Here is a 17,994-nt window from a genome sequence, read left to right on the forward strand (position 1 = left end):
CTATCCATGTACAGCAGGAATGCTGCCTGACCCATTGACTTCACCACTTTGTGCCCTTAAACATACTGCCTGTTGCTTGCACCAAAAGAATTTAGAGTCATAGAATTATACAGCACAGAAACAGGCCCTTCAGCCCAACTCATCCAGGCCAGCAAAGAGGTCCAATGAAAGCTAGATCAATTTGATAACGTTTTGGCCTATATCCCTCTGAATCTTTCCCAAACATGTACCTGTCCAAATATCGTTCAAGTGTTGTTATTGTAGCTGCCTCAGCTACTTCCTCTGGCAGCTGCTCCTCAGGTTCCTATTAAATATTTCCCCTCTAACACTAACCCTATGCCCTCTAATTTTTTGTTCCATTAGCCATGAATAAGTGCATTCACCCTATCAACACCCCTCCTTATTTTATACAGCTCTAAGATCACCCCAAGCTTCACAAGTTCATGTTGTTATTCCCACAGGGATTGTTTTTTCCGGAATATTACTCTCATAATTTATCTCTCATAATTTATTTTGTGTCCACCAATTTACATTGTTAATACAGAACAGTGCTCAGTGGAGCACATCGTAGGAATATGGATGCAATTTATTAATAATTTAAAATCATTAAGTCAATTGAAGAATCTTCAAAAATACATTTGTCAATAATGTCCACAGTAAAGTGTCTATTCCATGGGACCCTCTTTTACTGCACCCCCTCTGTGATTCCTTCTGTTGTCCTGCTCTCCTCTGTGACCATGTTCTAATCCACTCGCTACAACAGCCATGAGTGTTTCCTCACCTCCTCCCTGCCAGCTTTCTTCCCCACTCCTCCCTGTAATCAGTCCGAAGAGGGTTCCCGACCTGCAATGTCGCCTATCCATGTTCTCCTGAGATGCTGTCTGACCCGCTCCACAGAACTCCACAGGACTCTGTGTCTTCAAGTGTCTATTCCTGTTGTCCATATGAGACATAGGTTCAGCTAGGAAATGCCATTTATACTCAGCTTCCCTCATTATAAAGCTCATTATAATCTTTCCAGTCTGCTCACTGAAATACCAAATATGTAAAAAGTACAGACATTTTTAAATATCACACCTATTTTAAGTAGCGATAAACAAATTGACAATTAAATATTTTCTGATCTCAATTAAACACACATTTTCATTTGAAGATGGACGCAGACTGCTGGAATAACTTAGCGGGTCAGGCAGCGTCTCTGGAGAAAAAGGATGGGTGATGTTTCGGGTCGGGACGCTCCTTCAGACTGCTTGGGTCGGGACCCTTATTCAGACTGGCAGTCTGAAGAAGATTCCCAACCTGAAACGGCACCCATCCTTTTTCACCTTTGATGCTGCCTGACCCACTGAATTACTCCAGCACTTTGTGTCTATCTTCGGTGTAAACCAGCATCTGCAGTTCGTGACTTCATAAGTGATAGGAGCAGAATTAGGCCCCTCTGCCCATCTCATCTAAGCTATTCAATCCAGGCTGATCTATCTCTCCCCGCAACCCCATTCCCCTGCCTTCTCCCCATTACCCCTGACACCCGTACCAAACAAGAATCTATCTATCTCTAAAAATATCCATTCCTTTCGACAGACATTTTCATCTTGGGGTTTGTTATATCAGACCCATTAAACATCAGGTCTTTGAACCCCAGATCATATTGGCAACAAAAGAGGTTGTTTCCGCATCATGGCCCATGGAATCAAAGTTCAACCTTGTACATTGTGTGGCTGTCATGGGATAACACATCTAAACAATTCCAGTCTTTTATCACTGGAGTAAATTACAGAAATAGTATAGTTTGGAACATAAAATGTTCCACTCGTCACCCGTGAACTCTCCTCAATGACTGTGCACGGTCAGCTGGTCAGATGATCAGAAGGTTGCAATTAATGGTGGTGGGCGATGGAGGGGATCAGGAACCGCTCCGGTAGAACAAACATGCGGGAATTCGGACTCGATGAAATGGTGCCACACACGGTGATGTCGGCATTATATGCAAAATGAATTTCACTGTGTAATGTTTAATTGCATATGTGACAATAAATATACATTTCATTGCTTATGTGACAATAAATATCCATTGACTCACACACTCTCTAGCACAGCTGTGCATAGAAAGTTTTCAGGAAAGGAAGATTGGAGTTGCGGGCACATTGATTGATGCATAAATTTCACTTTGTGGCTAGCGTAATAGTAGGTAGCTAGATATGGAGATAGCTTGGTTTAACACAGTGTAACTCGGTGTCGTTTATTTCACGTATACGTAGGTACAATGAAATGCCATTGTTGCGTGCTAACCGGACATTACATGATTACAATTAAGCCATCCACAGTGCATAGATACACGATAAAGGGAATAATGCGAATAGTAGCGATTTTAAAAAGAGTGATGTGATTGTAATGCGTGATTGCAGATCCACTCCTATGATTAGCACACAAAGAGTCGCCTGGCTTGAGCGCCATCTTGGATCCAGGCACATAAAAAGTAAATGAATGTTCATGGTGATAGTCAAGGAGGCTAGGTTGACTTGGATGTTGTTGAGCTACTTGAAGGTTGTTAGAACTGTATTTATCCATGCTCTGTTGGCAGTATTTTATGAAGCTCATCCTGACTTGTAGATGATGGAAAAACCACGATATTCATGTGAGTGTCCCATCAATGGTGAACTCCTGAAGAGTGTTAGTTGGGAACCTGGCATTGGTACAGTCATCGAATGGCATCGCTATGCAGTTAGAATCTCTCTCGCTAGCAAGGGTTATTTCCTGGCATTTTAGTGGTACGGACGTTACTTGCCACGTTTAGCCCATGTCTGAATGTTAGCTGCGTACATGCGTGATCTGCTTCAAAATGGGACTGAACATTTTTGCAATCATCAGTAAACATCCTCGCCTCGTAATGATAGAAGAAAGGTCTTTGATGAAGCAGATGAAGATGGGTGGGCTGAAGATACTGTCCTGAGGAACTCCTGTAGTGATGTCCTTGTGCTCAGAGGCTCGAACTCCAATACCTACACCCATTTCATTTTATGCTGAAAGTTGTTCCAGTGATGCACAGTATTTTCAGTTTTACCAGGGCACCTTCATGCTGCATTCTTATCAAATATTGCTTTGGTGTTAAGACTGTCACCTCTGTAATTCAGCTCTTTGATCCATATTTGGACCAAGTCTTGCATTGAATGATCTTGGCAAACCCCTAAACTGGGCATTTGTGAGTAAGTTATTTGTGAATACATTATTTTGTGAGTAAGTGTTGCTTGATATCACTGGCCGTGACATTTTCCATCACATTGCTGATAATTAATAATGGACAGATGGCCGGTAATTAGCCAGATTGGAATTGTCCTGCTTTTTGTGACCAAATAATGCCTGGCCAATTTTTCATATCGTAGTCAGTGCCAGCAGTATTATTGTAGTGAAACAGGTTATTTAGCTCTACAGCTAGTTATAGAGCTCAGGTTTCCAATACTACAGGTGGGATATATTCTGGTTTCATAGCCTTTGCTGTATCCACTGCTTTTCAATGTTTCCTAATATCACAAGTATTTTAAGAGTTTAGCTTTGTCATGAAAATATTTTAACAACTTGGACAGTTAAGTCAAAGCTTAGCTGATAGAACATAAAACATGGGACAGTGCAGTGCATGAACAGACCCTTCAGCCAAAATGTCCATGTCAAACATGTTGCTAAATTAAAATAATCTCCTCTGTCTGGACGTGATCTATGTCCCTCCATTCCCTATATATCCATGTGCCTAATTAAAACCCCCTTAAATGCCACTGTCATATCTGCCCCACCACTCTCTGTACAAACAATCCACATTGTTAAACCTTGGCCCCCGCACCTTAAATCTATGCCTTCTAGACTTTGACATTTCCGCCTTTGGAAAAAGGTTCTGACTGTCTATCCTACAATGGCCCTTATAAATTTATATACTTCTATGAGGTGCATCCACAGCCTCTGATGCACCAGAGAAAATAATCCAAGTTTGTTCAACCTCTCCTTGTAGCTAATATCCTCTAATCCAGGTAGTATTCTGGTAAACCTCTTCTGCACCCTCTCCAAAGCTTCCACATCTTTCCTGTAATGGAGCGACCAGAACTGAACACAATACTCCAATTGTGGTCTGAGCAAAATACTATTAAGTTGCAACATGACTTCCTGGTTAAAGGTCTTCAGAGAGATGCCATGTCCCAGCAACCCCTCGTTATGCTCTGAAATATGGAAATCCTGTCACTACAACAGACCCCACTGGAGCAAGTCTTGCTGGTTACCCCTGCGTGGTAAGTTTAAAATACACATGGGAAATGGAGAAAAGAATGCAGCAGATCAGGCAGCATTAAATGCAGTTCACTGCTGACTACATATTCATATTAGCTTTCTTATGATATTTGATAATGGAATTATTGTGATAGCTGACCTGCTGAACATTTAGCATCAGGTAAAAACTGTATTGGCCAATGTTTTTTTGATGTTATCTCAACATAACAAAAGTTTAAACTGGAGGGTGAATTTTTGCTTGAGGGAAATAGGTGTTTCAGTGTCCAAACCAGAAGCAACTATTATTCAATTGTGTATTCAGAAAAAGTCAAAATACATCAACAAATTCAATTTTGCAATCAATATTTATCAAAAATGAAATGAATTTGCTCAAAGAAACTTAAAAAGAAAAGGTAACAATTAGTCTAGAATCACTACAGTCTTTAATGCATTATCATGGGTCACTTTTCTGCACCTTTCGCTGTTTTATTCTAATCCACTGCCTTGAGAAGGGAAGGACATGCTAATTGAAGGGATTTGCCAGTGCCATACAGTTTAATATTTAATTCAATGATTTTCTTTTCACTGATGAAAATAGGGCTTAAGCCGACATGCTATCGAGCCTTTGCAAAAAGACCAGGAAGATTACATCAACATTTGCTGAGGTACTTTTCAGTGCAGCAGAATAATTAAAGATGATTCTGCTCCTGGTGTGACACATTTGAAGCTTTTCTCATTTAGAAGATCATAAGGAGGGTTCTTTCTGTTTCTGCCGGTTCTTCTAGAATTCCATGCTGTCAGTGAATGCACTAATGAATTGCAAATTAAACATTTGGTTGTACTAATACATTTACAAAACCTGTGGAGCATAAGTAGAGGCATTATTTATTTTTGTCTTTGAGATAACATCCTTAAATTTGATTTCAAGAAACATATTGATTTCAGGAATTAATTTGATTTCATGAATAAACATTATAGAAACAAAACATTTGTCCTGTTTCTGTAATATTTATTCTAGCAATGAAATTCATAATTAATTTGACTGTGCATTATGATCTCAAATTGTGATGTGAAAGGATCTTCTTGCCAAGTCCACACACACGATTAGAAGTTGTTCAGCCAGAGCTGAACACACTTCTCAGCATCCACATACAATGATGTCTGTCTTGTGCTTCTTGTGCAAGGTGGTGGAAAGATTGATGGAAACAGGGCTGTGACGTGAACGTTCTTTCCTTAGCCCCATGTGAAAGGATAAATAAGCAACATTTCCAGTTATCAGTCACCATTGTCCTGCTTCTTTTTTTGTGGGTTTAATGTTCGCAGAAAAACCAAGGAGGTAAAATTGGATCAATTCCATTCTCTCCCCTCACAAGAGATATATTGGAGCAGGTTCATAAGTTCAAATGCTCATAGATTATAGGAGCAGAATTAGGTCATTCAGCCCATCAAGTCTACTCCACCATGCAATTGGCTGAACTACCTTGCCCTCTCAACCCCATTCTCCTGTCTTCTCCCCAGAACCCCTGACACCATTACGAATCAAGAATCTGTCAGTCTCCACCTTAAAAATATCCATTGACTTGGCCTCCACAGCCTTCTGTGGCAGGATAAATATGCTTGAACATAAGGTTGAACATATTTCTCCAATGAACTGCTTTTGAAGGAGTCAATGAGTGAGTCAGCATCTCATACAACTCATGGGGTACTCCCTGTTTATTTACGATTTACATTTTTATTATTTATTTGCATTTATATAGTTTTCTTCCTTCATCCATCCATTAATCTGTCTCCTTGTGTAGACACCCAGCTGTTTCTCTGTTTTGGTTTATGAATCACTGTATCGATTATTCTATCTAGCAATCTATCACACTTTCTGATTGTATGTGTCTGCCTCGGTCTGCATCTATCCATTTATCTGTCAGTCTACATATCCATCACTGCGTGACCAGATATATCAGTGACATTGAAAATACCAGTCGACCATAGTGCAGAAAAATGTCTGATGGATTAGTCAATATTACTGTGACAGGTTCAAGCTAGAAATAATTGATTCCAGTCTTACTGTATATTTAGCTAATGCCTGCTGAAGCCAACTCAGGTCAGTTCACTAGTAGGTAAAGTCCACATTCGATGAGGTGACATTATACTGCAGGAAGCCAAGTAAAGTGGAGCTAATCCTGCTCACCAGACTCAAAGACCTCGGCATTGAAGGCTCTGCACTCAGCTGGCTCCGTTCCTACCTTTCCAACAGATCCCACTTCATCTCTCTCCACAACCACACCTCTGCTACAGCCACAGTCACTCAAGGCGTTCCCCAAGACTCCGTACTCGGCCCCCTCCTCTTCATCATCTACATCCTCCCCCTTGGTCAGATACTCCGCCACTTCAACCTGGACTTCCACTGTTACGCCGATGACACCCAGATCTACCTCGGCACCAAATCCCCCCACAACCCCCTCCTCTCCCATATCAACTCCTGTTTGTCAGCTATAAAAACCTGGATGCAACATAACTTCCTCAAACTCAACAGCGATAAGACAGAGTTCCTCCTCATAGGCTCCAAAGCCACACTCAGCAAAATCAATAACCCCACTCTCACCATCGACGGCACCACTGTCTCCCCATCTCCCCAGGCCCGCAACCTTGGCGTGATCTTTGATTCCACCCTCTCCCTTGAGCCTCACATCCGCCATGTCATTAAAACCTCCTTCTTTCATCTCCGCAACATCGCCAAACTCAGACCCTCTCTCACACCTCCCGCTGCTGAAAGACTCATCCATGCCTTCATCTCCTCCCGACTGGACTATTGCAACTCACTTCTCCTTGGCATCAGCTCCACCTACATCAACCGACTCCAACTGGTCCAGAACGCAGCCGCCCGACTCATCACCCACACCAAATCCTGGCATCACATCACTCAGTCCTCAAACAACTTCACTGGCTTCCCATCTCCCACCGGATCACCTACAAAATCCTGGTCCTCATCTACAAAGCCCTCCACCATCTGCCCCCCCCCCCCCATATCTCACTGACCTCCTCTCCCCCTACCAACCCTCACGGTCCCTCAGATCCACATCAGCCGGTCTCCTCTCCATCCACAAGTCCAACCTCCGCAGTTTTGGGGACAGAGCCTTCTCCAGGGCAGCTCCCAGGCTCTGGAACTCCCTCCCCCAACTGATCCGCAATTCCGTGTCCCTCACCATCTTCCAGTCCCGCCTCAAGACCCATCTCTTCACCTCTGCCTATCCTTAGCCTCACGTCCCCCTCCCTTTTCATCTGTGCATTAATTGCCTCATATTGTGTTTTGAATTGAATTCTGTCTTTACTTTGTGTACTAGTCATGTCTCTACTATTTATTTAATTCCCCTTACATGTTTTTCCTCTACCTGCTAAATTTTTGTAAGGTGTCCTTGAGACTCTTGAAAGGCACCCATAAATAAAATTTATTATTATTATTATTAATGCTGAGCAAAGTCAGTGCTATGCTAGGTACCCACCTACTGTATACTGAAGCTTAATGTAAACTGTTGCAAGCAGGCGCCATTGTTCCGTTTCTGTACATATGACAACTAAGCACTCTTGATTCTGGAAATGCAGAAGTCAAAATATAATTGTAAGTAGTGATAAGAGGAAGCGGGGTCTTGGCACGCGGAGTGAGCGGGAGCGGTGATGAGGAATGGTTACAAAGTATCACATGAGGTCACGACCCCCAAGAACATTCTCCCTCTCCCCCCCTCTACATCGGGAACCTTGGGTGGAGGGCCCTGCATCGAAGAGTGCCGTGCAAACTGTTTCTCTCGCGGTTCACAGACTCGCCAGTCGCCTGCCACTTTTGCGGGCTGGTAGAGTCTGTGTTCCACGTGTATATGGAGTGCGCGAGGTTGCAGCCCCTGTTCCAACATCTAAAGGGGCTGCTTCTTGCCTTCTGACTGAACGTCACACCCACCGTCCTCATCTTTGGACACCCTGTGCGTAGGGGAGAGAGTAGGGGCGAGTGTGTCCTGGCTGGGTTCCTCCTGGGCCTGGCCAAGCTGGCCATCCGCAAGTCACGGTGCCATGTGGAAGAGGGCTCTGCCCGAGCTGGCTGCCTGCCCGTTTTCCGGGGTTACATCTGGAGTGCAAGCAAGTGTGCAGCCATAGGCAGGAGCCGGGATTTGAAGCCTGGACTCCAGGCCGAGGGTTGGGCATTGAACACCAAGGGCCAGGAGCACAGGGCACATTTGCAACATTTGCAACTACAGCTGGGGTCCAGAGTACTATATACTATATAAACTCACTGGGTTTTCTGGAAAATTTCTTATATTGCTGTGCAATATGGAAAACAATGTAAAAAGTTAGTTTTTTTTAATTATGAATTGTAGTTAAATCCAGTAATCCAGAATCTTTGTTAGTGTGGGACTACCGAGATCCCAAGTATGCCAGATTCTTGGAGTTTTACTGAAATTGCTAATCGGGGGTATGGCAATACTCTTCTGGATGGTTTGTAAATACAAATATTTCACTGTGTTAGCACTTAGCACATTTGACCAAAGCCCCATTGAACTAGGTCTGGGCATATTTGTTTTTATTTGCAGATTGTTCACATTATCAGAATAACAGAACGAAAAACTGGTAAAGCATTACGCCCCCAGTACCCAGAGCTCTGTATTCAGTAAATAATTTTTGTTCATTATATGGCTGAACCACATTTGACAGAAAATCGGCACAAAATGCTGGAGTAACTCAGTGGGTCAGGCAGCATCTCTGGAGAAAAGGAATAGGTGACATTTTGAGTCGAGACCCTTATTCGGACTGAGAGTCAGGAGAGCGGGAAACTAGAGGTATGAAAATGTACAGAAGAAATGAGAGCCGGCGCCTGAGCAGATCTCCGTTAGTTGAATAAACTCCTGTGTAATCAACACTAAGTAATCATCAGTCGTTGCACAATTACAATTTAAAAGAGAAATGAAGATGATTTGGGAGCCACTTGAGAGTATTGTTGGGACCAGTTAACTGAGACCGTCAAATCCTGGAAATGTGCAGAACCAACTTGTTTGGTTAATAACTCAATGTCACATTTGTTGTGGTGCTTTGTATTTTCAAGGCTGCTTTAACCATGAGTGATACCAAGGCCAGGTGTTTGCACTTGATATTCACACAGCATTCCTAATATTCACAGCACTTTTAAAATTATAAACGGGAAGCCCAGCAGATTTAATGTTTGCTCTTTTATCTCTGCATGCAGTGAAGATCAGCTGAGCCTGATGGCAATGATCTGTTTCACTGAGTTGTGTTGGTTTTTGTCAGTAGTGTTACTCTGAATATTTTCTTAGAATGACAAAAATTTAAACTGATCGAATTGTCATCTAATTTTCAAGTTCTTTAAGTACATAAGATTATAGGAGCAGAATTAGATCCATCAAGTCTACTCCGCCATTCAATCATTGCTGATCTATCTTTCCCTCTCAACCCCATTCTCTTGCCATCGCCCCATAACCCCTGACACCCATACTAATCAAGAATCTGCTAATCTCCGCCTAAAAAATACCCAATGACTTGGCCTCTTCTGAAGAGGGGTCTCAACCCGAAACGTCACCTATTCCTTTTCTCCAGAGACTTTGCCTGACCCGCTGAGTTACTCCAGCATTTTGTGTCTATGGCCAGTTCCTATCTTTTGCTGCAATCAGTGAACTCTCTGTTTTTTTTCCCAGAATCTTGCATTAAGCAGCAAGTCTTAACCATGGTGCATCCATTACATGTTCAACGCAATCACTGGCAGAGTTTGAAAGCGTCACGAGTTTCACAAACTTGGCTATTTGTTTGCACGTTAGGCTATCAAGCATGACAGTGCTCAAGGAGAAGCAAATACATTGGTAACAGGTTGTATCAGTTGTTTCCTCCAAATGCCAACCTCATTGTGGCTGATTTCACTGTACAAGCGGAAGGATTGTTTTTCACTAATTTTGTCTGCAGTGTACTCGATGAGCAAGTATCCTGGTGCTGTAGCCAATTAACTTCACAGCTCAGATTAAACATAAGGATAATAAGAGGAAAATAATGACCAGTTTTGATTGCCGTTGCATTGAAGTATGCATGTTTTAAATGTGATGTGACAACATAGCTGATGTTTCAGGCCAGAAGTCTGCTCTGTATTGTTTTATTAAAGCCATTACGCACTGCTTGTCACATATGGTCTCTCCATCACGGCTGCAAATTGCTTATCACAGGATACAGTGTAATTACTGATCCTATTTCAATGTTAAGATAGTCAGCTAGCATTTGCTTAATGCCCGCTGATGAAAGAAGCAGCAGAGTGCAATTGAAAGGTTAAAAATTGAACTAATTCATGTAAAAAGAATGGCAGAACGAAAGTGCGTAAATGGAGTTATGAAGACCATTTTTCTTTAAACGTGAAGGATATGGAAATTACACATTATTTAAAGCAATGGTTGAAATTTATTTTGTTGTGGTGTTTTTCTAAAAGAAGGCAATAAATCATTTATTTTAGACATATGTCCATGGTGTAATTGTAATTTATAACAATGTTGAGTTTTGTTTGGTTTGGAGATACAGTGCGGAAACCGGCCCTTCGGCCCAAAGAGTCCTCTCCAACCAGCAATCCCCGTAAACTAATACTATCCTACGCACAGTAGGGACAATTTACAATTTTACCAAAGCCAATTAACCTTCAATCCGATACATCTTTGGAGTGTGGGAGGAAACCGGAGCACCGAAGTCACGGGGAGAACGCACAAACTCCATGCAGACAGAACCCATAGTCAGGATCGAACCCGGGTCTCTGGTGCTATAAAGCAGCAACTTGACCACTGCACCAATGTGCTGCCCCAATGTGTTAAGCATCTAAGCCATAATTGAAAAGTGTAAATGTCTAAGTGCTAAGATTCTGAATTTCTGGAATAGCTGACTCCAACAAGACATTTGACTGCACGGTTCCAGCACATTCATTCTTCTCAAGTCAAGTCAACTTTATTTGTCACATACATATACAAGATTTGCAGTGAAATGAAAGTGGCAATGCCTGTGGGATTGTGCAAAACAACAGAACAACAGGACAGAACCAGTATTTACATTCAAACAAAAGACACCACAGTAATTACGCCCCGGTGAGATCAGAGTTTACAGTCCTGATGGCCTGTGGGAAGAAACTCTGTCTCAGTCTCTCTGTTATCTGAAACCCATTGGGTCCCTTCATCACTTTAATGGTCTTCCTTACAATTTGAACACAATACCTCATCAGTTCTGTCTTTACTAAAATCACAATGTTCATATTACCTGATACCACAACTTTGAATTACTTTTGGCTCGTATTTTCTTATTGTGAAATAAATTGTGCAATAAAATCTACATATTCTTCCCCTCTTTCCCTGACCACACCCTATTTCCATTTCACATTAATTTCTGGACATAAGAAGACTTGGAGCAGAACACCTGAACAATTCTAACACTATTTTAAAGACATTTGGACAGGTAGTTATATAGGTACAGTTTAGAGGGATGTGGCCAAACGTGGGACTAGTGTAAAAGGAGCATGTTGATCAGCATGGGCAAGTTGGGCTGAATGGCCTGTTTACGTGATGTATGACTGTGACTATAGAAGTAGAGTACCAGACCTCTATATATGGCCAGTCGGCATCCTGAATGGATACCAACTTCCCAAATTCACTGAAAAGTTGATTATACTATTTTAATGAGAAATATGAGTGGGACATTCCTAGGGGTATTAATAGGGGTACTTGCTTATTGGAGTTTTACTGTAGAAGGTTGGATTGAAGGTCTCGACTCAAAATGTCAGGTATTCATGTTCTCCAGAGATCCACCCGACCCACTGAGTTACTCCGGTAGTTTTGTATCTTTTTCATAAACCATCATCTGCAGTTCCTTATGTCTCCATGTCTTTGGTATCTCATAAATTTATAAGGCGTATGAGTTGATTTAGGCTATTTAGCCCATCGATTCTACTCCACAGTTTGATCATGGCTGATGTGATTTTCCCTCTTAACCCCATCCTCCTGCCTTCTCCCTGTAACCTTTGAAAGCTTAGTTATTTAACGGGACACAAAGCAATTTCATTAATATACTACAAATAAATGTATGCATTTTCGGCGTCTCACTGAAGTATAATAAAAGATTATATCAATGACCAAATGTTGTAACCATTAATGTATTTTTTTTGTGTTTGTTTACTTTCCAGAAATGCCACATACTGTATGAAGGTTTCAATGTCACTGATTGTAGCTGAAAATGATACAGGACTTTGTTACAATGCAAGAATGAAATACTTTAAAAAAGCTGAACTCAGTAAAAACAAAGAGATTACTTGTCCAGACCTTGAAGATTTCATCCTCCCAGACAGTGAGTCCGTAATATGGTATAAGGTAAGATGATAACTACTTCCTTTGCATTTAAGAAGTCTTCAAATAAGTAATCTAATTTGTATTGAGTGGTGTTTAATTAAAAATGAAAGTTTCTCAGAAGCAGCACAAATACACACTATAGTTTAGCATTGTATTTGAACAGGAATGCCAGTCAAAGATCTGGCGACAAACTGTTGTCCAAAAGGGGGACACTCTTCTGCTTCGTGAGGTTACAGAGGAAGATGTTGGGAATTACACCTGTGAACTGAAGTTTGGGAACTTTGTGGTAAGAAGAACGACAGAGTTGTCAGTAACGGGTAAGTTCTCAAACTCTTCTCATTTCTTTTGTTATTTTACTTTGCAATTGTGTTTTTTTTTGTTCTAATATCTCCATTTAACATAAATTTGCAGCTGGCCTCCGAATTGTGCATGTGTCACGGTGCTGACACACTGACTAGTTGATGAAAGTGTGGTCTTGCTGTCATTTGTACGATTCTTCGACTGGACAGGATAATTAATTTCCCTGCACATTTCAGAACTGTGAGAAATTATGTATAGGCACTGCTGCTGAGAGGCAGTGAAGGTCGTAATTTTGTTTGGATTTTGATCATTGGAGGTGATGTCCCACTATTAGAATCAGCCGTATGATCCTTCGGCTTTATTTCTGCAAACAGGCACTCACCTTTGCAGCCAATTCATATGAAAGGACTGTTGCATTAATTGACATCGCAAACAGAACTTTAGGTTGATTATTATGGTCATGTGTAGCAAGGTACAGCAAACAATGGACCAGTGGAGCGTCCCTTGTAGCCTAGGTTCGGAGGGCAAGGCGCACCGCCACTCCACCTAGGGTCCATAGGGGGAGGAGTGGCTCTGCTGTCAGCGACTGGAGGACTGACGACGGGATCTAGGGAGTGGGTAGGACCGAAGATATCCTGATTGGGTTGGTCCTAGGCCTGACCAAGCTGACCATCAGCGAGTCACAGCGCCAGGTGGAAGAGGGCTTTGCCCGAGCCAGATGCTTGCCCTCTTTACCGGGGTTACGTCCGCGCCCAGGTGGTGTTTGGAGAGGAACATCATGGTATTGTGGGTATATAGTATATTTGTAAGGATTGTAACATAGTTGTTTGGAAATTTAATGTCTAGATACTTTGGTGATTTTGTAATATTGTAACCACGGTTTTGTTTTGTTGCGTGATCGTAATTAAATAAATTACTTTTGATACAAAAAAAAGGTACAGCAAAAAGTGAAAAGATTTTGGTTGCATGCTATATCCAATCAAACGAAATGTCACAGTACATGAATAGAATGAAGCCAAATGCAAGTGCACCAGGCAGAGTGAAGAGAAAGTTACTAGAGTGTAAAATATATTTTCTCAGCATTGAGGCCACAGCCTCAGAATAAAAGGACATACCTTTAGAATTAGATGAGGAGGAATTTCTTTAGTCAGAGGGTGGTGAATCTGTGGAACGCATTGTTACTGAAGGCTGTGGAGGTCAAGTCAATTGATATTTTTATAGTGGAGATTGATAGATTTTTGATTAGTACAGGTGTCAGGGGTAATGGGGAGAAGGCAGGAGAATGGGGTTGAGAGGGAGAGATAGATCAGCCATGAGTGAATGGGCCGAATGGCCTAATGCTGCTCCTCCAACATGAACTTATGAGTCTCCTGTGTAAAAAAAAATAAAGAAGGCTCAGAAAAATCTTCCATGGACAGTAAACAAGAATATTTTAATTACACTAATGTAACAGTTTTGACAATTTAAATAGGCAATTCAATCAATATTTTAACAAAGTAGACATGTCAGGTGGAACTGGTTTGACAACCCTTTTGGCACTGGAGGTTGGTGCTGACCAAAACGTAATTTAAAAGCAGCATCCATTAAATATTGATTAAGATTTCACTCATGGCCATGCCTATGAGCAAAAATTCTCAGCTGATGAACACAAGGATGTTAATGTTGGTGAATGGTACGACTTGAAGATAAAGTGCAAGGCCCTGCTGCTTTACTGAACCAATATAGTTTAATATAATGAAGAAAAAAAAAACACGGCATGCTCCAATATAATAAAAGCCTTGGATTGCAGAGATCCACAAGATGACATGACTGATTTGTCTTGTTTTTGTGTGTCAGCATGCAACTGGAGTTCTTAAGTAATGAAATTCATATTTCATTTCCAGCATGCCAATATCCAGACCGACTTTGCTAAAAGGGCAGTTTAAATTATTCAGGTGTTCTGTTGCAGCTTCATCAAGTCTTCATTGATGTCACTGTGAACTCTAGCCATCAGTACTCCTTCAGACCCCAGAATAATCCGTCTCAAATGTCAGACACTTCAAATTCAAGTTCAAGTTCGTGTTTATTGTCACTTAACCAACTAAGGTACAGTAATATTTGAGTTACCATACAGCCATACTAAGTGAAAATAACACAATACACACATAAAATAAAATTTAACATAAACATCCACCACAGTGGAATCAACATTCCTCACTGTGATGGAAGGCAATAAAGTTCAGTCATCTTCCTCCTTTGTTCACCTGTGGTGGTCAGGGCTTTGAACCCTCCACAATTGCCTGGTCCGATGTCCAGGCTCTCTCGCCGGGATGATCGAAACTCTGGTGTCTGGACGGATTGGAATACTCCGTGGCATGGAGCTCCTGAGTCGGCCACTTCTTACCGGAGACCGGCTTCACGGTGTTAAAGTCCACAGGCCCCATGGTCGGACACTTCTGGCTTGATCCGCAAATGGATTGCAAAATAAATATCTTGGATGACTTCTGGCAAGTTAGTTTCTATTCGTGTCAGTTGTCTATTATGTTGGGAATGGAAATGTTTCAACATTTTGCAGGCAATGCTTATCAACAGGGTTACAATGTATTACCTTTCAAAGCAATCCTATGTAATAAAATCAGAGGACAGTTCTAGTAATCAATCATGACCTGTAATCCGTCAAACATAAGTTCTCATCATCATTTCACTTGAATGTAAAATCTTTTGGTACACACAAAATGGCAATTTCTGTGATTATGCTAATCCGTAAACGTCCTTATATCAGTTTGAGTTATCTTTTTAATTTTTATTTCTGTTCAGCTAAACTATAAAAATGCATATCCTCTCATATATAACAGAACCCTTTATTTACAAAAACTGTTATGTACCTGCCTTTGAAAATGTGGGCAGTACATAAGCATAGGCCACAGGGCAGCCTTTCATGCAGATCGGTGCTGGGCAACAGGAACCTCCACTGATTTCCTGGCCGTGGGACTGGGAAGTCCATGTGCTGCACCTTTGCTAGAATGTAGTGTCACAGCTACAGGGAAAGTGCAGATTAAAAAAGCGCAAGGGTTACAATGAGGTAGGCTGGGAGATAGGCCTACACCCTTTGCTGATGAGCAGTCCGTTCAGTAGGCTGCTAACAGCAGTGAAGAAGCTGTTTCTGAATCTGGTTGTACATCCGTCTCAAGCTTTTGTATCTTCTGACTGATGGGAGAGAGGAGAAAAGGGAATTATCCTTGATTTTGTTGGCTGCTTTTTCAAATTACCATCAAAAATCAAGTCATGAGTGTTTTATTGTCATATGTCCCGAAATTCTTACTTGCAGCAGCAAAACAGATATGTAAACATAGTACTCTGTAAACAACATGATAAACTACAAAAAAAGTTCAGTATAAGTATATATTTAAAAAAGAGTGCAAAGGCCAAAACAATGCACCAAGTCTATGTAGTTTGGAGCTATTTGGAAGTAGTAGTGCTTAATAGCCTGATGGTTGTAGGGAATAAGCTGTTCCTGAACCTGGACGTTACAGTTTTCAGGCTCTTATACCTTCTTCCTGAAGGCAGGAATTAAATGATAATGTGGCCAGGGTGGTGTGGGTCTCTGATGATGCTGGCTGCCTTTTCGAATCAGCAACTCCTGTTGATCCATTTGATGGTGGGAAGGGCAGTATCCGTGATGGATTGAGTGGTGTTCACCACTTTTGTGTAGAAGTGTAGATGGAGTTGGTGGTGTGGAGACTGGTTTGTGTGATGACTGGGCTGTTAATTGAAGTAAGTGAGCTTCTGGTTATTTTTTAAATTGTTTCGCAGAAGTTGAACAACAATTGTAGATGAGGAGTAACAGGAGGGAATTGCCTCCTGTTGCAGCATGGCAATTGGAAGGTCTATGAAAGCATATTAACTGGCCATATCAGGCACCTTGAAAAGAAACAATACCTTGCCATGTTGGCACCTAGTTGAACTAGCTGGGAGAGTGAGAGCAGTTCAGGCCTGACACTCGTGTTACTTGGAGTAGATCACATCCTTTGTTGTAAAGCAAAAATTGAGTCCCTTTTATCAGTGCATTCATAACTTCACAGTTCATAAGTTCTAGCTGCAGAATTAGGCTATCTAGACCATCAAGTCTACTCTGCCATTCAATCATGGCTGATCCATCTTTCCCTCTCAACCCCATTCTCTTGCCCTCACCTCGTAACCCCTGACACATATTGACTTGGCATAATGTGCACATCCATGGTGGGGTAAAGGTTGCCCTTGGAAAGTATCCATACAAAGCAAGCAGAGAAAAGTTCTTGCGCTTACACTCGGTCCAACAAGAACTCTCGCGCTCAGTCCACCAATTGCTCCAAGATCTACTGGTTGCTGACAATTTTAACCCCCTTTAACCTTTCCCTTCTCATTACCATACTGATGCTTCAAATCTGGGCCTCCTCCATTGCCAGAGTGAGACCATATGTAAACTGGAGGAACAGCGACTCATATTCCACTTGGGTAGCTTGCAACGCAATGGAATCAACATTGAATTCTCCAATTTTTTATAACCTATAACAAACCGCCCCCTCCATCTCTTTTCTCCCCCCACATCCCCTTATCTTCCCTGTATCTCCCCTATTCCCAACCTGGACTTTCACAGATTTTTCCCCTCCCTTCCATCTACATTCCTTCATCTGGCTTCACAATTCACAAATATTAAAAACCTTTTGTCTTAAGGGGCTGTCCCACTTGGGCGACCTAATTGGCGAGTTTAGAAGATTTTAGGAGAATTTGACAAAAAATGACAAAAATGACAAAAATGAAGATGACTATGATTCGACTATGTAGAAGACCTCCTTCAACCTTCTTCGACTATGTTAAAGACTAGCTTCGATTAGCTATGACTAACTTCGGGAAAATTGGACACCGAATAGTGTAGAGTGAAGACGATCTCCTTCGACCTCCTTCGACCTCCCTTCGACTATGTTGATGACTATCTACGACTACCCTTGACTGTCTTTGATTACCTTCGACTACCCTCGATTACCTATGAATAACATGCCGACCTACTACAACCTACTTCGACTAAACCTACGAGTAAAAAAGGATCGATTTTTTCCATGGCGACCTATTTTTA

At 41.6% G+C, this 17,994-nt stretch overlaps 1 protein-coding gene across 2 annotated transcripts in view; it reads left to right on the plus strand.

Moving 5' to 3' along the window:
• The window catches only part of il1rapl1 (interleukin 1 receptor accessory protein like 1), a 1,148,250-nt gene that overhangs the window by 574,830 nt on the left and 555,426 nt on the right, over positions 1–17,994 (plus strand). For both annotated transcript variants that reach the window (XM_033033178.1, XM_033033179.1), the window contains exons 4-5: positions 12,440–12,623; positions 12,766–12,919. In XM_033033178.1, the coding sequence (XP_032889069.1) occupies positions 12,440–12,623; positions 12,766–12,919 (338 nt within the window). The remainder of the gene's footprint in view (positions 1–12,439; positions 12,624–12,765; positions 12,920–17,994) is intronic.

Source organism: Amblyraja radiata, chromosome 14, assembly GCF_010909765.2.
Source record: "Amblyraja radiata isolate CabotCenter1 chromosome 14, sAmbRad1.1.pri, whole genome shotgun sequence".
Taxonomy (NCBI): domain Eukaryota; kingdom Metazoa; phylum Chordata; class Chondrichthyes; order Rajiformes; family Rajidae; genus Amblyraja; species Amblyraja radiata.